General features: G+C 46.8%; 1 protein-coding gene across 2 annotated transcripts in view; it reads right to left on the bottom strand.

Moving 5' to 3' along the window:
• MEI1 (meiotic double-stranded break formation protein 1) overlaps positions 1 to 26,810 on the bottom strand; it is a 3,250,839-nt gene that overhangs the window by 838,292 nt on the left and 2,385,737 nt on the right. For both annotated transcript variants that reach the window (XM_078683295.1, XM_078683306.1), the window contains exon 22: positions 25,325 to 25,429. In XM_078683295.1, the coding sequence (XP_078539421.1) occupies positions 25,325 to 25,429 (105 nt within the window). The remainder of the gene's footprint in view (positions 1 to 25,324; positions 25,430 to 26,810) is intronic.

Raw genomic sequence — 26,810 nt, 5'->3', positions numbered from 1 at the left:
GCGCCACAAGCATGATAGAGAGAAGGAAATGTTGTCCTTGTTCTACAAGAAATGGAACACAGATGGATAATGCGCTTTGACTCTAGTGACAATGGTCTGAAAACAAACGAAGAATGGCACAGACTTGTTTCCTTACATCAGAACTGAGGATACGTTTCACCACATTGTTTTAGACTAATGAGCATATGGACAGTACCATGAAACTTAGGGTTTTCAATGATACCATGTGTGATGTGATACACAGGTTGGCTCCCATGACACATCAACTCAGTAACTCTCGAAAAAAAAGTGAAGAATGGTACACAGATGACCTATGTAGTGAAGAATCTAGATGTAAACAACTAGAAAATCCTGGCGTAAATACCAGCTGTAAACAGAATTTTATTAATTTAAACTGGCCCTCACTACTTACCATAAGAATCTAAAAAGGGCAGGTAAAGATCATGTTATCACTAAACTTAATCAGGCAGGAAATTTGGCAAAGAATCGCTACAAAATTCTTAACTCCTTTACCAATCCTACGGCATGCCCACAGCTGGTCACCCCCTCTCAGGGACTGTGAGATAATATAGCCGTATAATTTGACGATAAAATCCGATTTATCAACAATTACCTCAAAACGTCTTTCCAGGTGCTACTTACTAAATCCGATTTAGCACCGCTAGTAGGCTCATGTGAGGTATGACCCACTTTAAGGATATTGAGGTCTCGCATGAGGAAGCCATGCTAAAAAAGGCAAAATCCAGATCTCCCTTGGATATAATGCCCGCCCACATATTTGCTCTCCTCGCCCTTCTATTTCTAAGATCTTGAACACATCGTTAAGTGAAGGCAGTGTGCCTTTAGATTGGTAGGTCGTCCAAGTACTACCTATGAAGAGGAAAGATCAGGTACTTGCCGAAGTGCTCTCCAATTACCGTCCCATCTTGCTCCTTCAGCTTATGGGCAAAATGGCAGAGATCTATGTTACTACTCAACTAATGGACTATTTTGAGGCCAACGACATCCTTGATACTTCACAGTCTGGGTTTAGATCCAACTACTCTACTGAGGCAACTCTCATCGAGGTCACAGATTATATTAAAATGGCCTTGCATGATAACAAAGGAGTGATGTTGGTTTTGTTGGATCTAACAGCAGCCTTCAACACGGTCTCTCATCAGAAACTGATATTTCGACTGAGAGGCCGGTCTGCAGGGGATGGCTCTCCATTGGCTGGTCAGCTTTTTAGATCATCGCACGCAAACCATCAATCTGGGCCCTTTTCGATCTCAAACTGTGAAGCTTAGTAAGGGGGTGCCCCAGGGCTCCTGTCTGAGCCCTACCTTGTTTAACATCTATGTGGCCCCCCCTGCTAAAGTCATCCGAGAGTACGGCTTTATGCCGTCCTCTTACGCTGACGACACACAGTGACTCATGTCCATTGATAAGGACACGGAGTTAGTCAATCAGCGCTTTGCTAATGGCATGTCAGCCATAGCAGAATGGATGACTGAACACTTTTTGCAGTTAAATGCGGCCAAGACAGAAATCCTGCTGTTTGGTGCTGCACTAATTTCCTGGTCCCCTGAGTGGTGGCCGACAGCATTAGGCCCCGCCCCTGCCCCAAGTTTGGTGGCAAAAAATCTAGGGGTTCGGCTGGATGTACAGTTATCGATGAAGGATCAAGTCATGACAACTGATGGGACCTGCTATCGTATGTTGAGCCTTTTGCACAGAGTGTTCATGTGGCTACCCATCACTGTACATCGAACCCTAATTCAGGCTTTGATTATTGGTCTCCTGGACTATTGTAATACTTTATTGGCATGCGCGAACGAGTCTTTTCTTAGCAGACTGCAGATCGTCCAGAATGTAGCCGCTCGCCTAGCTCTTAACAAACTACCCCGCACCTCCCCCGAGCCATTACTGAAATCTCTCCATTGGCTTTCAATCAGTCAAAGAATACAGTTTAAGCTCTGTTGCTTTGCACACAGAGATTTTTATGGTACTAGCCCGAGTTATATGGTGGATAAGTTCAAAGTGTACTGCCCGAACAGGTGTCCGGGATCGGAAGGCTAAAGGTTGCTGGTGGTCCCTCGTTTTAAGAAAAATCGATCTGGAGGCAAAACTGTTGCTTTGTATGAACTTTCACTGGCAATAATGCTACTGGGGCGCACCTCGTTTGACAATACATTCAGATTGAGCCATATATTTAAGGATTGGAAAAGTTTATATCAACAACAGAGATACATTTAGGGTTGGTGCCTCTCGGGAAAAAAAACACCCTACTACCTAGGTGCACATATACAGAGGGATATCATAGACAGTCCCTAAGTAAATCAAACTATATAATCCAATATCCCGGCACTCAATTGTAACAATTTTTAGTTCCTTATGTATTAAACATTAAGACTTTTTTTCTATGCACAGATCCTGAGTATTTCATCCACAAGTGACACTTTTGGTTCTTATTAATTAAAGGAATTTATTAACACACATTAGTGAGCATAGTCAACACAAATTATATGTACATCAGACAAAGAATAATACAAAAGATGGTCAGGAGAAGATGATCAACAAAGTGTACAGGACAGTTGGTATTTTGTATGTCCTCCTTTTCCTGATCCACAAAAGACAACAGCCATTGCAAGGCAAAAACTTTTGTTTACTAGTATGGACAAAAGTCCCGCCTCTCTGTTCCATTGGCTAGCTCCATAAATGGAGGCTAGCCATTGGAAGAGAGAGGCGTCCGTCTTTCAGCGAGGGGATTGGTGGGCGTTCTCGGCGATTTTTTCTCATCCTGCCCCTTTGACAACGTCATTGCGGTGGTGGGCGGTTCCTATTTTTATGAGGGGGGGAAGGTTTGTTTTGGTCATTGCAGGACGACCGCCGCCGGAAGAAGTCCAGGTGAGTGCTGCTTTCTGCTTTGCCTTTCTTGCCGTTCCTGCCCCCCTCCCGCTGTCTGTGCCTTTCCTGTCCCCCCTCCCGCTGTCCGTGCCTTTCCCGTCCCCCCTCCCGCTGTCTGTGCCTTTCCCGCCCCCCTCCCGTTGTCCGTGCTTTTCCTGTCCCCCTCCCGCTGTCCGTGCCTTTCCTGCCCCCCTCCCGCTGTCCGTGCCTTTCCCGTCCCCCCTCCCGCTGTCCGTGCCTTTTTTTTTCTTTTTTCGGTCGTCATGTTTTCGTCTTTTTCGAACTGTTTTTGTCTGAGTGGGCTGCGCTTTGCGTGTCTCATGTCGTGTTTCTGTTTGTTTTACTTCTTTGCGTGTGTCTCGTTGCTGTTGTCTTTGTTTTCTGTCCATGGAATGCTTCAAGCGGTACGTTTATCCTGTCTTATGTCGTTTCCCTCTTTGTTTTACGAAGGGTGCCGAGGCTGCAGTCACCAAGTCCAGAGAAATCTATTCCCGATTGAAGCGGGCACGGGGGGAATGTGTTTCCTACAAGGGTTTTCTGCCAGTTCTTTGTTTCTCGAGGGCCACCCCGCATTCCTTGGATTCCGGATAGGCTCACAGACCGTCCCCGAGCCGCGGGTACTCGCACGGTAACACTGGTGGGTACTCACGACGGGCGCACGCCTCCGCTGCAAACAAGTACAACTCTGGGAGGCGGAGAGGGAAAGAAACTTTCCGCCGCTAGCTGGCCTCCAAGGGGAACGCTCAGTCCTCCAGATGAGCGCTTTCTTCGTGAACTCTGCCTTCCCGGTGTCTCTGCCTGCTCCTGCAGGGCAGGAGTCCTTCCTGGGGCAGATCCCCGTCTACTCCTCCTCGGGCTATGGGGATCCCCTCAGACACTTCCCGGCCACCTACGGGGCTGCCGGAGTGCAGGAGAAGGGCTTCACGGCCCCTGCCTACTACCACCAGACGGCCAGCGCAGCCTACAGACAGTCCGCCTGCGAGTACGGGACGGCCGGCTTCTACCGGGACAAGGAGCCCCGCTGCCCAGCCTGGACGAGCCCCCGCCGCACTTCAAGACGGACTGCGCTCAGGGCAAGAGCCTCTTCGGGGAGCCGGAGGAGGACAAGTGCCCCACGCCCGTCTACCCCTGGATGCAGAGAATAAATTCATGCAACAGTGAGTGTGGTCCCTTGCTCTCTGCCTGCCCACACTGCTGCTCCATGCTCATGCCCTCTGCCTGCTCGGGCTTCTGTCCTCTCTGCTGCCTGCTCCATTCACCCTTACGTGTACTCTTCCTGCTCAGCCCTCTGGCCCCTCTGCCTGCTCAGGCGTCTGTGCTCTCCGCTGTCTGCTTCATCCACCCTGATCTACCTGCTCAGCCCTCTAGCCTCTCTGCCTGCTCATGCTTCTGTCCTCTCTGCTGCCTGCTTCATCCATCCTTACACATACTCTGTCTGTTTAGCCCTCTGACCCCCTCTGCCTGCTCAGGCTTCTGGCCTCTATGCTGCCTGCTATATCCACCCTACTTTCTTCCGTGTGGGCTCTCTGCCTACTCAGCCCTCTGGTCCCTCTGCCTGCTCAGTCATCCGTGCTCTCTGCTGCCTGCTTCAGCCACCCTGCTCATCCGTGTGGGCTCTCTGCCTGCTCAGTCCTCTGGGCTCTCTATCAGCCTGCTCATGCTTCTATCCCGTTCCCGCCCCCCCTCCTTCCGCTGTCCGTGTACCGTTCCCGCCTCCCCCTCCCGCTGTCCGTGTCTCCAAAGGCTTGTTTAATGTTCCTTTGGGTAATGTCCGCGCTATATAAAAATGCCCTTTATAAAAATAAATAAATGTTTGACAGAGCGAAGGGAACGGAACGCACCGTCCACATCTGGATTTCTGTTTGACAAAATACTTGACACGGAAAAGACATGTATTGATAGGACTTCGGGCTCGCCTATTGTTAACTTTAAGGAGACATCCCTTTTAATCCCCAGCGGACAAGTAGCCCATCTGGGCTCTAAGTGGGTTTGAAGTTCCTATCCCTGGAAGGGAATTTATCTCGCCGCAAAGTGCTTTTTACTAGACCTGAAAAAGTTGCCTTGGTTTTCATGGCAGCGGCACGCCGAACTTTGCGAGTTTCCTGCCTTCCTTCCTGGGCAGAAAATCAGTAACTTAGGTTTTTTTTAATCCTGCTTTTTTAGAGTCTGAGAAACCGCGCCCATTGACAGCTGGCAAACCGTCCCGCGCCTCTTTGTCCTGTGCGGAGACATTGTTTTTAGCAACCGGAAATCATCAGGGCAATGGAAACAGCTCATAGTTGTTTTTTCGTCGTCTCTTGCGTGCATGGTAATTCTGCAGAATAATGTGCTTACATTTTGTGCACACCATATAGTGTTTACAAGATGTGTGAGCATTCCATCGGGTTTGCGCCCCTCAACATGTGCACCATAGACATGTAATACAGATCACAGTTTATAGTGTACATCGCATTGCGTGAGTATGTATGCCTTCCATGCACGCAATATTGTGAATAATGCCACTTGGTTGACAGTAGGCTGTGCTCATTGTGTGTGCATTCTGTTGATTTACAAAAGGACGTGGGTGCACGCCGCCTATGCAAGGCACAGATTGTATGCATTCCGCGTCTGCCTGCTGCGTGTTTAGGGTATATTGCGTGTGCATGACTTATGTGTTTAGCAGGTGTCTGTAGGCTGTTTTTAAACAGTATAGTCTACTTGAATTTTATATATGCATGCTATAGGCGTACAGTACTGGGTGTAGATGACGTGTTTTACAGTGTACTGCTTGTGCATGTTTGTGTATGTGTGTGTGTGCAAATGCAATAGGTCTCACATTTGCGAGAGATTAAGCTATTGGCAATGTAAATGACAATGCCATTTATTTATCTGTTTTCAAAAGCAACACATAAATAAAAATTTTGTCATTTACAATGCCAGTAGCTCTAACTTTGTCAAAGGCGAAACCGTTGCATTGTAAATGCTTGTTTGTTAAATGGTGTAAATCCGTTCAGTAGTTCCTGAGAAATTCAAAAAATAGAGGTTGGAAAATCAATTTCCCATAGGAAACTTTAGACACATCTACAGCTCGAACTGCTGAACAGAATCACACCAAATTTGGCAAAAAGGTAGTGCTTGGTTCAGAAAGCGTCCCTTTTTTTTAAACGGTGTAAATCCATTCGGTAGTTGCTGAGAAAATCAAAAAATAAAAGTTTTGATATCTAGAGGAGCGGTAGATCCACGGGCCCTCCCGACCACGAGCTTTATTTTAATTGGCTGTCAACACTCCAAACCAGGAAGTGTTGGCAGCCATCTTGTGACTCGGTGGGGGCGCGAGTTATAGTTAGCTGAACTAACTACAATGGGGGAATTTCTATGGTTTTGTACGAGTGAAATGTCCAACTAACTATGACATCCCTGAAACTTATGTTTTTTTCAGTGAATATATATATATATATATATATACACACACAGACACACACACATATATTCCTACCAATCCTGCTCCAAATATAAAACAGCAGGACTGACACACCACAGAATTTTCTGGCATTTATTTATTCAAACTATGCAGTTTGCTCCCCCTATTCTTTTTGTCATGATAAAACCTGCCTACCTTTCTGGGTCGAAACGCCACTGGTGCACTGAACAAACAAACAAATGTAAACAACGAGCAACCTTGATAGGGCTAGTTGACCATCCTTTCAGAATTAATGCACATGTATTTTCTTTATTAATATGAGCGGTGGTTCTTAGTTCACTGGAGTCACTGTGCAAATGCTTTTATTAAGAATGATATGATCAAATGTTTCCTGTTGTTACCCATTTTGAATGAACTTGACAAAAGACTTATAATCATTATGGTACTGTGAGACTTGAACGTATTGTGATAGCATTGGAAGCAACTGGTTATTCAACCACATATATCCGTTACTTTTATTCTGGGTGATACCTATGAGTGCCATTGTTTAGTTTTCACAGTTCATGGCATGGCAGTTCTCACAGGCCTTGAAGTCATGGCCCAGCTCCAAGCACCAGAGAGAAACCTGGTGGAAGTCTTTTACAGACATCTGTCTGTGACAGGAACCAGAGGATTTAACCCCCACAGGTGTTAAGAGGGACATCCCTAGCATACTGGGAGACAGAACTGATGTCAGTGCGTTGGGGTTGCGCCTAAATAGGCACTGCGCAATTCACTTCCGACGCGGATAATGGTGATATAAAACCGAATTATGCCACCTACAGGTGCACAGAGATACTGCCCAAAATTGTACAGATCCAGTCTGATGTCTGGGGAGTATTCTAAGGTAAGGAATCTGCGACTCAAATTATTTATCAGATACAACATATTTAATTAGTCTATATTTTCTGATCCGAAAAAAGAAAAATATTCACTGCTAATTACATGTAATTGCTATATTTCAACCAATAGTTCCTTTTATATAGATCACATTATATGTCCACTACAACTACAAACAGTTACCCAGCAGCTCTTTGTGATCCAGCAATGTAGTAAAGCTGGCACCAAAATGGCGGGAAGGTAAAATGGAATAAAACATTGTATCATACATGGTAAAACATCACATTTCACATACATCCTCAAAGACACACTATTAGACTGTCTACTGTTGTAAGGTAAGTTATATATATAGCATTTGATTGTATTGTTATTGGCATCTGTGCTGCACTATATTGTTACTACAGTGGGCCTCAGACTTCATTGGTACTAGAATGGAGAATGTATTGGTCGAGTGTCCTGGAATTAACAGTTTTGAGCCAGACTTGACATAGACAATGGTGTGGTATACGGCTTCTCATGTATGCATAAATCTTCTAAACTTTACAAGTCTTCAGCCTCGTTTGTAAGAACCCTACATTTACCAACAAAGAAATGGTTAATGAAAAGTGTTTTTGAGAGAAATGGGCCATTGAGATAGGTCATGTAAGCATACAAATAACACACTTTCTAAATGTATTCTTTCATATAGTCGGAACACAGAACCATTCCTTTGTCGTGCGACTTCTCAGCCAGCAATCAATTGTTAAAATTGTTTGTGTTAGTCAGATATTTGTAACAAAACCATAAAAACACACTGTTAGGTAAATATTAACAAATGCTGAAAAGAGAATGAACTTTCACTGTGTACATGGACATTAAACTGCACTGCCACTGGTGGACACTACAGAGAATGCAGCCCACCATCTGGAACAGCCCACCTTTGACATTAAAATCTGCTCCCTCCCTACTCATCATTAGAAAAGCTTTAAAGACTTGGCTCTTCTCGCAAGTGTAGCAGGCACCGAAGCCCATCAAGCAGCCTCATTTCCAACTGATCTACACCCAGACCAGCCTCTGACAGCACCAAGACGCCCTCGGGCATGAGTTTGCGCTCTACAAATCACATATACATTACATTACACCCCAATGATCCTTTTGGTATGTTCCTTTCTCATGGGATGCTTCAACATAGCATCTCTAGTCTTGCTTCTTTTTCTAACCTGATGATCAGTTCTTTCCATCAAGTTGTAATGCAGCATGACTTTCACACATACAGGTATATATTTTATTATGTTTTCTAGACGATCCACAGTATTTGTTTAAGATTATATTGTTTTTTCAGTTCAGTTCAGTTCAAAAGTCTTTATTTCGAATATCAATTCATAAAAGACAATACATAAAACCAATATTTTATTAGATCTAAATTTTTTCCCTCATTTGAAAAGATTTCATCATTTAAAAAGATAATAAATTTTCCTCATTTGAAAAGATTTCGACATTTAAAAAGGTATTAAATTTTCCTCATATGTAAAAATTTCAACATTTAAAAAAGTATTAAACAGTTTGTCAGAAAAATAAAGACTTCTAGTTATGATAACAATCAAGTTCATACAATGACAGACATTAAGAGACCTTGAGGTTCCTGGTTCGAATAATCCAGGCCCAACCTAGAAACTTGGCCACGCCATCGACCACCATCTCAGATGTATTAGTGCGAAATATCCTCATGGCTTCTAGGAACCCTTTAATTTCAAGATTATTACATATGGGTTTGAGCCATTTTAACCGTGGTGCGCGGTAGGCTGGGCATGCAAAGAAAAGATGACCCATGCTTTCCAGGTGATTAGGGCACCAAGGACATGTATAAGTTGTATTCGCAGACCATTTCCCAACAAAGGAATTAACTGGGAGTGATCCGACGCGGAACTGGTGGTATAATTTCCTGTCGAGAGTTTTAGTGATCACATCCCAGTAAGATTCCAAGGAAGGGGTCAGTTTATGTACCAAAAATTGCCCAGTTAGATTAGAAGCATCCGACTGGGCCACTACCAGGTGTTTTACTGTGGCCCAGTATAGATCCTTGAAATCCTGTTTAGAAGGAAAAAGGGAAACCCCCGGGTTAACCCAGAGGTGATTGAGACCCATCTCATCCAGCGCAGTTTTTACTTCCCTTAGCCAAGGGATTTGGGAAGCCCCCCACAATGATCTAATTTCATCCAGTTCCTTGGCAAAATGGCTAAGCTCTGGAGTAGTCCAGAGCCGTCGCCATAGGGCCACCAAACGGAACCGAGCCAAGTCATTGAAGGGTTTACAACCCAAATCTAACAGCAATGGTTTGGTGGGTGTAGATGGAGGAAGACCCACCAAATTACGCAGGAATTTATTTTGAGCCTTAACAAGGAGGGACAGGTCTTTATACCCCCACACATCAGCGCCATATAATACGGAGGTGTTAATTTTCGCTTCGTAAATTTTTAACACCGGGGCAATACGTTTGGTCATAGATTTTTTTTGCTCCTGTAGTAAACATCCCGAGAGGCGGACAAACTTAAGATAAAGAGCCTCAATCTGGGGTTTCCAGCAAAAGCGGTAGTCCAGGGTCACACCCAAGTACATCATTGTATCCACTTGTTCAATCGGGGTACCATTCAAAGTAATAGAGGTTTTAATAGGACTTTTGTTGCTAAAAACCATAAGTTTTGTTTTATCTGTGTTGATCTGCAGATCGTTGACCCTGCAAAACTCGGCAAACCTGTTGAGGGCTAGCTGCAACCCCCCACGAGTTTTTGAGAGAAGCAAGGTATCATCTGCAAAAATCAACATCGGGTATTTAAACCCGCCCAAAGATGGTGCATCAGTCGGGGTATCAGCAAAGAATTTTACAACCTGATTAATAAACAACAGGAATAAGGTGGGCGCCGACACGTATCCCTGACGCACACCGCGTGTAACTTGAAAACTATCAGTCACTTGACCTTGTTTGCCCCATCTCACTTTAGCAAAATTGTCTTCATGGAGTCTGACCACTAACTCAAGAAGATCGGGAGGCAGACCCATGAGTCTAAGGGATTTCCACATTTTCTCTCTTGGTACTAAATCGAAGGCCGATTTGAGATCCACGAAGGCGGCATAAATGGCGCCTCCACCCATCTTGACAACCTTCCAAAACAACATGTTGAGTCTAAATATCTGGTCTAGGGTGCTGGTGCCAACTCTAAACCCAGCTTGCATAGGGGACAAAATGCTTTCTTGCTCCATCCACCCCTGGATTCTCACTAGTACCATCCTGGCAGCTATTTTTTTAATAGAATCTATCAAGCTTATAGCGCGATAGTTCCCCGGGACTGAGCCGTCTCCTTTTTTAAAAACAGGTAGAATCTCCGCCCCTTTCCAGAAGTCCGGAATCCTAGCCCCTGCAGCGATTGCATTTACAAGCGTGGTTATGTAAGGGACCCAAACATCTATATTCATTTTAAAAAGATCAGAGGGTATTGCGTCCATCCCAGGCGCTCTACCTGAGTGGACTGTACCCAAAGCATACTTTGTGTCGGAGGTATTAAAGACAAGCGGACAAACAGGGTTAGTAGGCAAGACTACATCCAACTCTTGATAAGAATCCTGATCCATATCCGGGGCTCTGAATTGCAATGAGTAGAATGCCACCCAGTCTTCCACTGAGACATGATTCACGGGGGTTTTGGAATCCTGATTCACACCCCACTTGACTATTTCCCAAAACTTAATTTGGTTAGATGTTAGACATGCTGAAAGGAGCTCGGACCAGTGACGGTCCTCCCACTCCTTCTTTGCGGCCCATAAGATTTTTTTATAGATTAGCCGGGTCATTCTAATAGCTGCAATGTCTCTAGATTTAATCGCTAAGATCAGTCTGTTGTGTGCTACCCCACAACTTTTATTATACCATTTGGTCCGGAGTTTGTCCTTCCTTGGTATTAATGGGGTTGTTAACAAGGTTTTGAGTTCCGCAAAGCACCGATCATGAAGATCGCTAATCTGGGAGATATTCCCCTGGGAGGACAATGCAACTTCCATTGCAACCACTGTCTTTGCCACTTCTTCTTCTATTCTTTTAATTCTGGAGTGGTCTGCAACAACCCTCGACCATTTTACTCTTTTCCTGTCATTACACAGTATGACTTCTGACGTTGAGCAGGTGGTAATCAAGGGCCCATCTCCAACGCCTAGAAGTTTGAGACTCAATGAAAGGGGGTTATGGTCACTCTCAGGGCGTTCCACAACCTCCATGTCAATAACCTGAGACCAGAACTCATTTTTAACAAGAAAGTAGTTGATGTGACTCTTACTGACCCCATTATTAAAGGTTGGTTGGCCTGATTTATCGGAGGGCATTAGTGGCACGCAGTCCCCACTCTAGACACAAGCCCAGCCAGTGAAGTGCTGCCTCAGTCCCCTTGACGCCCCTTGTTATTAGTAAGGGCGGGATGTCCCATGCCATATCTTCATCGGCCCCCAGATCCTCCCCCACACTGTTCAGAGGCTCAAATGAGCAGTTCAAGTCGCCAGCGAGCAAAACAAAACTGCCACTACCTATTCTCCTCAACAGAGAGTCCAGGTCGTCCATAACTGACTGTTTGCGACCTCCAGGGCTAATCTAGATGGTTTTCTTAACATTACATTTTAGTTAATAATCTTCACACTTTCATACTGTTCATTTGGAGTATTTCAATGAATCATTTCACTAAAATAAAAAGATTCATATATTTTGTCTAAGTTCTGAGGATTTGGAATATCTCTTTTTGATAAACAATTGATTCACTTGCATTAAATGACTAAGTCAATTCTTTGCACCACTTAGCAGTGTGTCGAGTGACTACCTCTTTGTTATTTATCCAATTCTTGCCACACTACTGAACTTTAAATCAATGCCTTAGGGACTGATTTATAGTCAGGAGCACGGGTACTCCCTCACAAACGTGACAGATATTCTGTACGCCTTATTACAAGAGCATTAGGACATAATGCACTTAAAATAAGGTGAACAGGATACCTGCCACATGTGTGATGATGTACCCATGTGACAAGCTCTAAGTCAGGACCTTAGGGGCCTATTACGATGGCAAGAAGTCCGCCACTGCTGGGCCGGCGGTGAAGACCGCCGGCCCGGCGGTGGCGGACTTCCCCATTCGGACTTCCCCTGGACGGTGGGAATGGGAAAGGTATCGCGGCGGACGGAAAGACCGTCCGCCGTGAACCCGCAAGGCGGGCCTTTTCCTCCCGCCTGCGGGACCAGGTACAATGGGGAAATGGCGGCCGTGGGCATTAGGATGCCTGTCTTTTTTGGCGGCGATGCCGGCGCAAAAAGACAGGTGGTGAATGCCTTTGGTGGCCTGTTGCGGGCCCCCCCGGGGGGTGGGGGGGTGGGTGCTGCACGTGGGGGGTACTTATGGTACCCCCTGCATTTGCATGTACAAGGTGGCAGGCACCGCACAGTGCCTGTCACGTTGTACATACAAAAGCACAACATGTTTTTTACATTGTGGGGGGTGCTGCCACCTGCTGCAATGATAAAATACAGGATACGCCCGCCAGTGTGGCGGGTGCATCCTAATTCGTATGGCGGGACCGCCGCACCTATGGTGGGCGGTCTCTTTTGCAGCTGCGAGTCCACCTGCCATCGTAATAGGCTCCTTAGTCTCTTTGGAGAACAGTAGACTGAAACATGGATTTGCATTTATGAATTGAAGTCAGGATACAGTGCATGTCTGTTCTGTCACACCAGTTCATTAGAGCTGATGGCACAAGCCCTCAACAGGCCAGGGCCAAGTACGCTATTGTAGGAAGGCAGGTCCCCTAGGGCAAGGATTCATAGGCCAAAGACACACTGGGTCCCAGCAGGGCAAGAGACAGATTGGAATCACAGATTCAGAGCATCACTCTCGGAATCTGACTCCTTGGCTTCTCAGTTCTCTTGAGAGGCACCAATCATGCCTTCGCATCAGGGACCAAATGGTAGTAGTTGTGTGAAAATCCAGCAAGCCATAAGGACCAAACCACATTTGGGGTCAGCTTACCAGCAAACAACTTAGCAGCCCAAAATCCTGCATCTTGAGGGGAAGGGTTGAGAGGTCTGGGGATCTCAGCACCCAGTGTTTGGGAATGATTCCACAGGCAGAAAATCAGTATTTGACATGGAGCAGTGGGAAACCCAATCAGAAATCTAAAGGGCCTAAAGTGCAATAGACCGTGAGCTTCTCTACAGCAATAAGCAAGTGCAGAGGAAAGGTGCAGTCATGATCAGAGTACTGTCTTCCAAATCTCCTCTCTACAACACCTCGAGCTCCTACCAGGAGTTTCAGCTAGGAAGTGCCATCCAAAACACAGGCATCCATATGCTCAAGAGGGTTGTGTAATGTATTGGACTCTGGATCCACATGCTAAAGTAATCAATGAAATGGACACGTTGTGCTGGTGGGTGCAACTGGCCACAAGCACATGTGCTCTGGCCATTTTATTAACAGGGTCACCTGACTGGTGACACCTGTGTTGTATGGGTGTGGGGTGGGTGTAAATACCGCCTCTAGGGAGGGGCTTTTGCAGGACGTGTCTAGCAAGATAACAAGTTCAACCTGTGGAAGGACAACAAAAATAAACTGGATTCCACAAAGTCCATCAGTCTCTAGAGTCAATCAGCCAGGCAGCATGTGGATGAATGGTCTGATGCAGCTGGCTGCAACAGGAAATCTCTGCACACATTCATAATTTAACCTAAGTGCTCCAGGACACGAACGCTGGCTCAGAGACGTCAGTGAGCTTACGGCTGCCTGCTTTTTAAGTCTTGTCCCTTGTGTGGCATTAGCCCACTCTACTGATGCTCCAAATGATTTGTGGTTAGTGTCAACAGTTCAAAACCAGGGTGTGTCAGGAGAGTTGTCAGAGTCCATTGCGCAGTTGAACCTGTGGAGATGTTTAATTAGCTGAAAAACGTCTTGGTGTGCTGCAACCTGTTGGAGCCTCCTCTGCCAGGCCTTGCTACCTCCTAAAAACCAGTAGTGGGCAGTGTCAAGTCCCTCTCTCGTGCTTGTAGAGGCCCCTTGGATGGGTTGCCAAGTGACTGTGTGTGGTTTGCGTGTTGGTCTGCATGTGTGTCTCGTCTGAGCTGCTGCAAAGCAGAGGAGCCACTACCTGTTCGCTCATTCAACCACAAGGTTAGATGGGTCCTGGCCAAGACATCACTCTTGCAAACAGGGTCAGGATGCAGGCAGGGTGAGCAGGTAGTCACTGGTTGACTAACTATTCAGAGTATCACTCGTGCTTCTTACCTGTAGGTCTGGCAATGGTGTTGGACTCCACTTTGATTATTTTATGCTCCCTGGGTGGTAGTGATGACACATTAGTACAGGACTTGCAAGCTGTGGGTGCCGGTTGTGTGGGGAACCAGTATGATCTGGGGAGACAAAATGCCTTGAAGGTTGAAGACTTTCTTTCTTGGGTCGGCAACAGCTTGGATTGAAGGTGGCCAGGTTCTTACATTCTTCCTTTGTGGTAGCATCTGCATCCTAATGCCTGGATGTTTTTGGTTGCTGAGCCATCAGTGACTGCGTCTAGACGGATACACTGGGAAGCGTGGATCAGACTTGGTTCACACATCCTTGCGGCTTACTCGCTGTACTCCCTCTGTGCTTTCAGCATGTCGTCTTCGTTTCACCTCAGTGGCTTGCTGATTTACTCTCGGTTCTCCTGCTGTGCTGTGGCCAGATCGTTCGGGTATCACCTTGGTGGCTTGGTGCTTGTGTGTCTAGATGTGCTTTGTCACCAACTCGAGCCTTCTTGAGCATGCCTGAACTCCCCTGGGATCTCTGCCGGCAGTCAGTTGGGCTATTGTCTTGAAAGCTCTGGCAGTGGCCTCTTCTGCAGAGCTGTACCCATCTATGTTACTGAGCTTTGTGTCGATGCTATGCCTGCCTCAGTGAGAGTTGTGTGCTGGTTTGTGCTGTGTCTGGTTAATGCTCCTTCTGACAACCAAGCGCTGGGTGTTCTCTCTGAGTATCATCAACTGGTGCAGACTCCTTGTTCTCCTTGGAGGGCTTCTTCTTGGCAGAGTGACTTCTCTGGTCTTTTCAACCCTCTCACTATTTCTTGTTTGTTCTCTCTGGCTCCCTTCTGGGAAACTGCGCTGGCTGCTGTTGGTAGAGGAGATCTCAAGCCACTGCTTCAGTCCACTCTGCAGTCTGGCAAATGTCTCCCAGTGGTACTTCTGGGTAAGGCTTTTCTTTCCACTGCTGCATTGTTCTTGGTGGTAGAAGGTGTAGGAGAGTAGGATCTGCTTCTTATGTTTACCCCCACTTTTTGCTGGTTTTTCACAGTTTTTCGACTTTAGTCTGGCTGGGGACCTGCTATCCAGGACTCCAGCCTAGATGCTTCCTCTCTAAATTGATTCCAAGTACTTTAGGTACACTCCAGTTTGGTTACTGGGGTACCCGTATGAGTCCCTAGTATATGGTACCATAGGTACCCCACAGGCCTACCAGGGCTGAAGCCTGTATTATGCCACCCCTGGGAAGCTTTCCAAAATGAAACCACAGGTCTGCTACTGAAGCCTGTGTAAGGTGGTGTATGCATCCCTTACTTAGATATAGGTTCCCTATATCTACCATATAATATCACTACACATATAAACCTATTAGTCACCCCTATGGCAGGCCTTATCAATGCTGAAGGCAGGGTGCTGGGTTTTGTGTGAGAGGGTGCCTAGCCCCTCTGCAGCCTTCGGAATCCATTCTCTGAGGCTGTTCTGTGATGCATATACCATATACTCTTAAGAGCATTATAACCTTGCGGTAAATGCCAACTTTGGAATGGCTGCAAGAAAACATGTTGTGCTTGGTGTCAAACACTTTGGAATCCTACCCCCCCCCCCACCCCCCAGTTCTGGCAGCGGGGATAAAATTCCACGCGTCTAGAGGGAGAGACATGTACACACCGGTATACCCGGTACCAGTTTAAAAGGGCCCTGGCATCACAAAATAGATTCTGCAGCCACAGACACCAGTCTGGCCTCCTGCTGTGGACGAAACTCCGGCAGGGGAGGCCTGGACAATAGGTTTCCTGTCACAGGGAGGTGTCTCCACCTCCCAGACATGCTTTAGTGTATTGGGGCTGGGTGGGTGCACTCCACGAATGCTTTGAAGTCTGCACTGGGGGCACATTTGGTGTCCCTGTGCATAGCTAGTTCAAACCAGTTGCATGGGCTACCAGCCCCTGTTCTGGTGCGAAACTGGACAAAGGAAATGGATGTAGCCACCCCTCTTCCCAAACCCTCCCATATGTGGGTCCCCAGAGTATGCCCAACCCCTTCCTTGGGTATAAGAAAGGAACCCCTGACTACAGGACTTTAGATTACACCTGGACGAAACTCTGATACTGAATCCTGGAACTTCGACGATCTGCACGACGCTGGGTGACTTCTTGGCAGGCACCAAAGACGCATCTGATCGGTTTGCATCTCCAAAGCTCCCGCCGTACACCAAAGTATTTGCAACACAGGAGGTGGGTTTCCAGACTTCCCCGAGGCCGCGCTGAGTCCCCGGCAAAGCTGAGACCCGCAGCCCTCGTGGGTACCGTGGAACTAGAACCCATGGACACCGTGCACATTTGAATGTGCATCAGCTTTTCAAAGTCCCTTGAGGCTGTGCACTTGGTTACTTGTAGCCCAGACCCCGAGCACCTTTTCCACCGAAGATTGCTGACCTACACTCCACGAGTGTTCCGTGAGCTGGCCCTTTGTGTTTTCACTCGAGGTACCTTCGTGATACTGGGTCCGTTGACTGGTGGGTCACCGAGAAGGCAAATTCGACTTTACTTGGGCTTCTCTGATTGCTCCAGACGTGCCCTGACTCACCACCACTTGGTGAGTCCCCCGGACCTTGCTGGTTCGCACCGAAGCATTTTTTCTATTTCTGCGTGGGTTGCTGTTGCCAAAGCTTGTTGGGTCCAAACCGGGCACTGAAACCGCAGCACTCGACATCCTTCGTGGGACAGCTCAAATCCAGCTCCAGGTTATCGTCGACGCCTCCTGGTCCTCGTGGCTGCAGAGTCAAGCTTCACCTCTTCAACCTGAAATCACCCGACATCGGTGGTCTTCGTCTGTCATGCCCTGGTCACTGGCAAGTGACCCAGACTCTGTCCCCTCAGCTTTCAGGTTCTTCTCATCTTCGATCAAGGCTTGGATAACACTGGACACTTTCCACTTCGACGGCAGCAGCACTTTGCAGCAGATCGCCATTGAAATCAATGACGATTCCCGACACAAAAAGACACCTATGCACCCGGCTTCCCTGGGTGAGGTAACTCAAGTACTACGGTGCTCCCGTGGGTGTGGGCCCTAGAACCCCTTAAGTCTAAAGGGGTTTGCTCAAAGTCCTCTCCTAAGTGTCCTTAATCTCTAAATTTCCAACCGCAACTTTCCCCATAGAAGCCTAACGGCGTCTCGCGGCTGTGTTCTCACACTGCACGCGTCCCCCGTGGGTACCCAAACAAGTTATTCCGGAAGAAAAAGTTCAAACAGATTTTTCGAAAGAACTCAGCTAGTTCACGTTGGACCTCAAAGGTATTGCCCCGATATGATGCTGTCCGTGCCTAGAGACTTTCAGAACAACCGGGCTATGTATGCAGCACCATGTTTCCAACTATGGCTGTTACTAATATCATTTACATGTGCCCTTAAGGCTAACATATTTGAAAGATTATGTGGGTTACTTTTTACCACACAGCGACTCATCCCAGGCTCATGATGGGTCTTATTCACCTTCATATGACATACTATGTGTTATTTTTAGTACATGATGTAGTTCAGGATTATAATTTAAACTTCTGGTCTTTCTGCAATTTAATACACTAATCTGTCAGTATTGGGTTAAGTACCTATTTGATTCTGTGCACTATCCCTCCTAAGTCTCCCTCTTCTTAGGTTAGCTCCTTAAATACATGCTTATCAGGGTTATCGACATGTTTGTCACACTCCCTTCTGCTTTGGATAAGACATGTCGTCTCTCCTAATTGATTGAACCAGTTTTTTAAGAGCGGTGTTCCTTTCCTAAGCTGTCCCCAGGTAGAGGTGAGGTGACTTACCTAATAGTAACGGGTGAGTTGTCTATTTGTTTTTTATGTGACACAGAGCCAGTATTCTTTGACATGCCGCTGACCATTGAACTGATTTTATTTTTTTGTCTCATTGTAGGTAATGTTCCTTATGAAACAGGCACAGTAAGAAGAAAATTATTGTCCCTGTATCCTTTTGTTTTATATCACTCACAATCACTTCAGCAGAAACATGTTGACCGATTTGTCTCACTTCACCATCGCGGTTCAAATCCATACAGCTGGTGCACAGTATTTTTAACCCTAGCGAAGAGCGTCTCTTAATAAAGGTCTTGTTTGGTGTCCTTGAGCTAGTTTTAACTTCACCTTCCTCACAGTTTTGAATTCTTTTTGCGCTGCGCCCTCACTCACACTTTTAGCTCTTCATTTGTGGATTTAGGATATCCTATCAAAAATACAAAACATCCCTGAGCTCCTACCTCTCAGAGAGGGGGTTGTAGCCCCCAAAGGAACTAGTTTTTTCCTCTAGGAGGAGAATCCCAAATGATGAATCATGTCACCTATGGTGAGTGAGGGATTTCGTCCTTAAAGAGAAATACCCTCAATTAGTCCTGTTGGGCTTAGTTACTGGTTCTGTTTCACATTTCATCGTTTTATTTCATAAATCAGTCAGTAGTGTTTTTCCACACTATTTAACTACTATTACAGACCGTAGGATTTCGCACTGTTGCTCGTTCTAATTTTGAGGAATAAATCCTGTGCGGTCTCAAAACTTTCACGAGGACCCTCCGGCTTTGAACCGTATTTTGTTAGAGTTATAAGAAAGGAACCCCTGACTATAGGACTTTAGATTACACCTGGACGAAACTCTGATACTGAATCCTGAAAGTTCGACGATCTGCATGATGCTGGATGACTGAAGAATCTCCCTTGGGGTAAAGGAGTTGCTCCCCTGCTTGGCAGGCACAAAGACGCATCTGACCGGTTTGCATCTCCGAAGCTCCCGCCAGACTCCGAAGTATTTGCCACACAGGAGGTGGGTTTCCAGACTTCCCCGAGGCCGCCCTGAGTCCCCAGCAAAGCTGAGACCCACAGCCCTCGTGCGTACAGTGGTATTGGAACCCATGGACACCGTGCACATTTGCAAGTGCATCAGCTTCTCGACGTCCCTTGAGGCTGTGCACTGGGTTACATGTAGCCCAGACCCTGAGCACCTTTTCCACCGAAGATTGCTGGCCTACACTCCATGAATGTTCCGTGAGCTGTCCCTTTTTGTTTTCGTTTGACGAACCTTCACGATCCCTGGTCCGTTGACGGGTGGGTCCCTAAGAAGGCAACTTTGACTTTCCTTGGGCTTCCCTGGTTGCTCCAGATGTGCCCTGACTCTCCACCACTTGGTGAATCCTTGCATCTTTTCTCTTTCTGCGTGGGTTGCTGTTGCCAAGGCTTGTTGGGTCCAGTCCGGGCACTGACACAGCAGCACTCGACATTCTACGTGGGACACCTCGAATCCAGCTCCTGGTCGTCGTTGAAACGCTGCAGAGTCAAGCTTCATCTCTTCAACCTGAAATCACCCAACAATGGTGGGCCCTCGTCTATCGTGCCCCTGTTCAATGGCAAGTGACCCAGACTCTGTCCCCTCTGCTTTCAGAATCTACTCATCTTCGATCCAGGCTTGGATCACACTGGACACTCTCCACTCTGAAGGCAGCAGCACTTTGCAGAAGATCACTATCGAAATCAACGACGATTCCAGACACCAAAAGACACCTATGCACCCGGCTTCCCTGGGTGAGGTAACTCGAGAAATTTCCAACCGCGACTTTCCCCATAGAAGCTACGGCGTCTCGCGGCTGTGTTCTTACACTGCAGGCGTCCCACGTGGGTCCCCTGTGGCCTTGTGTCTAGTCAAGTCGTGGTTCTGATACCACTTTCTTAATATATGGTTTGGTATGCCCCTAGGGCTCAACATATATTGTGCTATTTAGTTCTATTGAATTGAAATTGTGTACTCTGCTCTGTAATCTCATAAAGGGATTACTAGAGAGTGTTTAGAAATAAATACATATATTTTATATATATACTTTGTGTGGTTCTCTTTTCATTTAGTAATTTAAGAGGTTATAATCTGGTAAACCAAGCTGCTTTACACTTCTTCAAAACTTAGCCTGAAGGCTGCTCTCCATAGCTACCACTAGGATAGCTTTCAATAAAGGTTGTCTTAAACCTGTCATTAATAAGGGTCGTTTGGACTGGTGTATGGTGCCCACTAGAATAGTGGACAGCATATGCCAGGCCAACTTCTCACAGTAGGGACCTGTGCCTTTGCAGAGAAGCTAGTGCAGTACTGCTGCTCACTAGTAGAGGCTGCAGCAATGTCAAGACACAGACGCAAGAGGACTAGCAGCAGTGAGGCACAGAGAATGGCCAGCTTGGGAGACCCTTCTCTCAGTCCAGATAACAGTCCACTTTTCCCATATGTGCTTCATTGTCTTAGTGCTGGGAAACCTCCGGGTAGCTGTGCGCCTTATAAAATTAAATTAATAATAAATAATAATATTAATTTGTCGTCGGTGGTCACTCTTTGTCAGCTCTGCAGGCTCCCAATCCTCACCTTGTTGTGGCTCTGGAACCAGTGACTGTCCAGAGCCTATAGCTGTACTTTGGCTTACTGGCACTTAGTGTCTCACCTCATACATCTCTTTGTCCAGGCGGTAGACTGAGATGTAGGTTGTTCACTCTTGTTGTGATGTCAAGCTCACCCACGCCTAGCTGGCACCTGACTCTTGAGCCACACTCATTTACAGGTGGACTTTATAATATTGCAGATATCTGTGTGGTACTGGTGCACTCTACTGGCGCACTGCCATGAATGCAGCTTCTCCTTCATGCTCACAGCAGCTCCGATCTGAGAATTTCTTGTCTGCTCAGTGGGCAGGTTTTGCAGGGGGTGCAAGGGAGAGAATTGACCACCTGTGGCTGCCTTGGGTGCAGAGTGAGTTTACTCTTCTGCAGACGAGTGCTGGCTAATGCAGCAGGCTGCGTGGGAGGCACACAGTCTTCTCAGAGGACTGCCAGGGGGCATGCAATGTGCTCTCCCTTTCGTCACTGCTTCTTTGTCCTGTCTTACCAGTAACTGATGGATGGTGCTCTGGGGACAGTCTCTTTTCCCGGGAGTGACTGCTGGTGACCGAACCACCCCGTCACGAGCCACGGACGCGCCGTGCTGGTGACGGAATGGTTCCGTCACGGCACGGCTGCCCCGCCCCGCTGCAGGAATTCCGCACCAGCGCGGGGCGTTCTATTGAGCGGGTGGGGCCGTGAGGGAACCATTCCATCACAAGCACAGCGCGCCCGTGGCTCGTGACGGAGTGGTTCCCTCACGAGCATGGCGGTGCTGCGCGGACCTCCCTCCGCCCTAGCGCCGCGGCGGAATTACCGCCGTGGCCAAGGGGTTAAAGTCATCAGCTGGAATGAAGAGTTTGATTTTTTTAAGGTGATGAAGAATGAAGAGGGCACCTTTTGCCAAGATTTTGATGTGGGGAGTGAGATTGAGATTCTGATCGACACTAATGCCGAGGGATTTGACCAAATTGGAGATGGTGAGAGAGGAGCTGAGTGCTTTAATGTCCGAGATCCAGTGTTGGATAGGGATCAAGTTGTTCTTGGAGAGAAAAGGATGATTTCTGGGTTTTTGGGGTTTAGTTTGAGGTGGTTTTGAAGAAACCAGGCTTGGATCTTAGTCAGGGCATCGTTGAGATGTAAGATGTCGCTATGGGATTTGATCTTGTAGTATAATTGTGTGTCATCGGCATATAGGTGATAACTGATTTTAGCTTGTTCATCACATTTGCCTGGACATCCTCCGAAACGCCAGTTGTCCTAAGCCAGGCATGATACCTCAAGGCCAATGTCATGGAAATCGATACGCCCAGCAAATCCATTGTATCAGACCACACCTGATGGTGAATTTTGCTGCATCTCTCTTGTCCTTAACAGCTTGAGAGAGAGCACAGCCCAGGCTTCCCCCAGGACTAGTGGCAGCACTTGGGCAACCGTCTCTCAAAGGAAGTCAGAGAAACGGCACAATAATCACGCAGTATTCACCGACCGCATTGCCAAGCTGGAAGAAGAAAACATTTTCTTCCTAAATTAATAAAAGCCTCTTGGATTCCCTTTCCGGAGGGGGAGGGGATGTAGATGGTGACACGCCCTGGGACGTGGAGGCCTGCACCACCAAACTTTCTGGGGTGGGGTGTTGGCTGAGGAACTTTAGGTCGCCCGGAGCTGGGTGATGGCGGTGGGCGGTAGTTCTATTCACAGGAGCCCCTGTGCTAGGCTAGGACCAAATACCTAGAAGGACATCTGTAAGTCCTTAGTTAAAGGGCAAAAGGGGTTCTGAGATGGAACACCAAGGCTGAAGCAATTTGGTCAGGAGATTAGTCCTGACCTCCACTGAGGGTAGCTCCAGTCCAAGGACCTCCGCTGCCCTCATAACCACCATGGCATAAGATGCCCCCTCCTCTGTAGCCACAGTTGCTGGAGACAGCATGCCAGTATCTGGACAAGTGTCTAGTCCACAGGCCTCTCCAAGGTCCCCATACCGGTCCAACAGCTCTGCAGAGTCATCCTGATGATCTAGAGAGTCCAAAGATCACTCCCATTCCTCTATAGAGCCTTACACATCCACAAAGTGCTCAGGCGACAATATAGAACCTCTGGGTTCAATCGACGTCAGAATCGTCGTTGAGCGACATGATTTCGGCTCTGTGTTGTCGGGGATGAGAATGGGGCTGGCACCGGTGACTCCGCAGACACCAACTTCATGTCTGATGCCAGATTCCTGAGGCCCCACTGGCGCCAGAGCAGACGGCGGAGAAACAGACATGGCCCCTTCCGACCTCGCAGGGCCCACCAGAGCGGTCGGCCCACTCAAATATGCGGCCCATGGCTCGTAAAACTCTTTGATCTGAGCGAGGGTTGCTCTGGCTCCTGGAAAAGGAGGAAGGCGCAAGCCGACCCTGGCTCCAGCTCCGCAGAACTGTGCCTAGAGCGTCAGTGCTCCTTACCTCCTTCGTCAACGGACAACATTCGAGGTGAAGAAGAAGTCCACTTGGACTTCTTCTTGTGCCTCTTCCCCAAATATCCAGATGACCTTGAGTGGAATGAAAAGGACTTTGGGCTCCAGGAGTGGTCCCACGATCTCTTCATCGATCGGGACTGGGACCTCCGCGAGGTCTTGCTTGAGGGTGTCAGCTGTTGGGCTGCAAAGAGTTTCAAAGCCCGATCCCTCAAATTCTTAGGAGCCATTGCCCGACAGTCCAAACATGACTTTGGTTCGTGATTGCACTCGAGACACCATAGGCATACAAGGTGGGGATCGGTGACCGACATCATGGAAGGACAAGCCCCTCACTGTTTAAACTCTTTCTTCCTTGAAGATATCGCTTGCACACGATGAAAAAACTACAGAAGTCGACAAAACGTTGAGAAAAAACCTGTCAAAAAGCAATAGAGGAGGAGCTCTTCCCAGATCAGCGCTTAACTGGTGCGGAAAGAAAACAACTGACATTCACGTGCCTGGGTCTTGCCTATATAGGTACCACAACGTCATAACCAACGCTAACAACACTGACGTCATACGGAGCTGAATGGAGCCAATTGACGGTGCATGCAAGGGTTTTTGCTAAGCAAAAGTTTCCGGGTCCAGCCTAACGCTTGAAAAATTCTAAGGTAGAAGTCTCTATCAGATACACCAGGTGGGTGTAACTGGCCAAAAGAACTTTTTATTAACAGGGTCACAGGGTCACCTGAATGGTGATTCCTGTGATGTAAGTACAGCCCCTAGGGAGTGGCTCTTGCATGACATATCCAGAGGGACATTACAGGTTGGTATGACGTTCTGCATTGAACAGGTGAAGCAAAGATCCAGCACCTGCCAGAAACAGTAGTCTAAGTTCCAGTCAGTTTGCTGCACTGGCATAGTCCTTCCTGTAAAGGGTGAACAGTTAGGCTCCAGCAGTAGAGGATGCAACAGTCAGGAGTCTGAAGAGGCCACGACAGGATGAGGAGGATAACTCAATCAAAGGTCTGGAACGTTTCACTGATTTGAGACTACCTACTGTTCTCAGCACCTTAACGTGCAAGCTTTCCTGGGTTTCATTTCGTACCTTTCCCAAACGGTGGGATGGAGGAACAAACAAGAAATGTACAGAGATACAGGAGTTATGCTGGAGCTAACTACATCTTTCCCCAACATCAGTTTCTAAAGGGAATATCTTGTTGTCATGGAAAGAGGTATGGGTGACAAGGACTGGCACTGTGAGGCCTATGCAGGGACTGTGTGACGGCCTGGGTTACAGTTGAGACTGTGGGCCTAATGCTGGGGACTGTGTGGTCAAGCCTGTGGATGGTTGGAACATGGCTGACTAGGACTGAGGACAGTTGAATCTGGGCTGGGGATAGAGGGGACAGGGCTTGTAGTGGTGGGTACAGGCTGGGATAATGTCAATAGTGCTGGGAAGGTTGAGATCTGGACAGGGAACAGTAGGAAAAGAGCTGGGGACTGTGTGGATAAGCGGTGTGGCAAAGGTAGAATGATGCTAGACTTATGCTGAGGAGAACTACATCTTTACCTACTACCACCAAGGCCTCAAGGTAAGTCACCATTATCATGGGGCTACTGGTAGGTTAAAAGCTATTTATGAGGCTAACGGGGTAGACTGTGATACAAGAGCTAACTCCAGCATAATCAGAGCTTGACGACTGTTAGGAAGGCCTGGGGACAGTGGGTCCATGATTGGGGACAGACCCAGCGAAAGGCCAGTCAGCTGTGGCGCTAGGCTGGGGGAAAGGGGAAAGTGGAACCAGGAGTATTTCATGCCACTGCTGCTTAATCCTCTTTTATCAATGCCTCTGCTACACTTTATTTAATTCAGAAGTATAACCTGTAAGTATCTCCCAGCTTACTGTATGCCAGTCTCTGAATTCCCTTGTCTCACCCCCACCAATTAGTGGCTTAATCGAGTACATATTTACTATTTGCAGCATTGGCACAAAAATCAAAATGGAGGAGCAAGGAAGGCATGCAAAGCTCACCGTGATACAGTAGTTTGAGGTCGATACCTCCTAACTCCTTTCCATACTTTTCCTTCACCTGCAGCAGCCAGAGAATGCCAAGTGAGAGTGGAAGGTTTGTGTTTGCTGAGGAGGAAAGAAGAGATAGGTTACCTTTAAGAAAAACAAGTTTTTGAATGTACCTTACATCAGACCAGAAATGCTACACTTTGACAGAAGTCAGAGAAGCCAAGTGCTAAAGCATACTACTCAAAAAGGTGTTCAGCCGAAGACAGAAAATACAAGTAGACATGGAAGAAGAAATTTGTTTGATAGGAAATAGATCGAGATGCAGCCTCATTTCACCTGCCAGACTGTTGATTTAAAACTCTGTTTTGCCTGAAAATACTGCCTCTCTTCACCTGTCTAATGAAAAAAATACTTACCTTAGGAAAGAATATTTCTGGTGGATACCACAAATTTCTGTATATTTATCACATTATGAATATCCTCCAGGTAAATATATACAATGTTATATATTTCAAATGGCATATTTAGCCCCTCATAAGCTACACCATATATTTCCAAGGCTGGCAGATGCATGTCCAAGATGTGGCGCTTCCTGGCAGATATGTTTCACATGCTCTAGACATACGTTACTCTGACCCCATTCTGGAAGATAGTGATAATTAATATTGAATGAACCACAGAAAGGTCCGATGTTTTTCCTGCAATACATTGTCTAGATATAACCTAAAAATAAAAAAGAAACCATCAGATTCATTGATCTAGCCATAATGTTAGCTAAACAAGCAACTGTGATGACTACTTCCGCCTCAATTGCCCACTGGAGGAGAGAGGTTGTGAAATGGGAGCAGGCAGAGAATCACCTTAGGACGAGAAGAAAAGAGGTGTCTACACAAAAAAAAGCTTTAGAAATATACTGGGATGCACTGCTGTATGGTTTTACTGAACATTCAAAAGAAGATGGCAGAACACTGATATAATTGGCCTGTGCAGATATGTTCCACACCTGCGTAATTTACTTGAAGAACTTTCTTCCCTCCGGATCCGGAATCATAGCGTGAACTGTCCTATGCCCCAAAGCACATCGAATCCCCTTCCTGAAATTAGCATAAGACCTATAGGATTCTTTGCACTGTGGAGTACCTTCAAACTCAATCTCTGACTATGAAGCGAGATTACACAAAGAGGGGGGATTTAGGGTTTATATTTAGTCAATAACTTTTCTCCTTGCTCGGATTTAATGTTCCCTGCCACTTCTAAAGGGACGATTCGATCCCCAGCTGTAATGCTTTCATTCAACCAGAAACGTGTTATTCTACTTATGATACTCACTTTAATACAATGTATGAGAATGACCGACATAACTGCAATGTTAACAATAAGTCTTCTTTGTTCTAAAGAAACTGTCGTGTATTTCTATAGGTTCTGATTCGATCCCCCTATTCCTGACCCTATTCTGGTTAAACTTACTAGCTAGTTAACTAACAGTCAGCCCATGAGG

This window comes from Lissotriton helveticus, chromosome 1_1, assembly GCF_964261635.1.
Source record: "Lissotriton helveticus chromosome 1_1, aLisHel1.1, whole genome shotgun sequence".
Lineage (NCBI taxonomy): Eukaryota > Metazoa > Chordata > Amphibia > Caudata > Salamandridae > Lissotriton > Lissotriton helveticus.
Note: the sequence above shows the minus strand (reverse complement) of the source record. Positions and strands in the feature narration are given on the sequence as shown.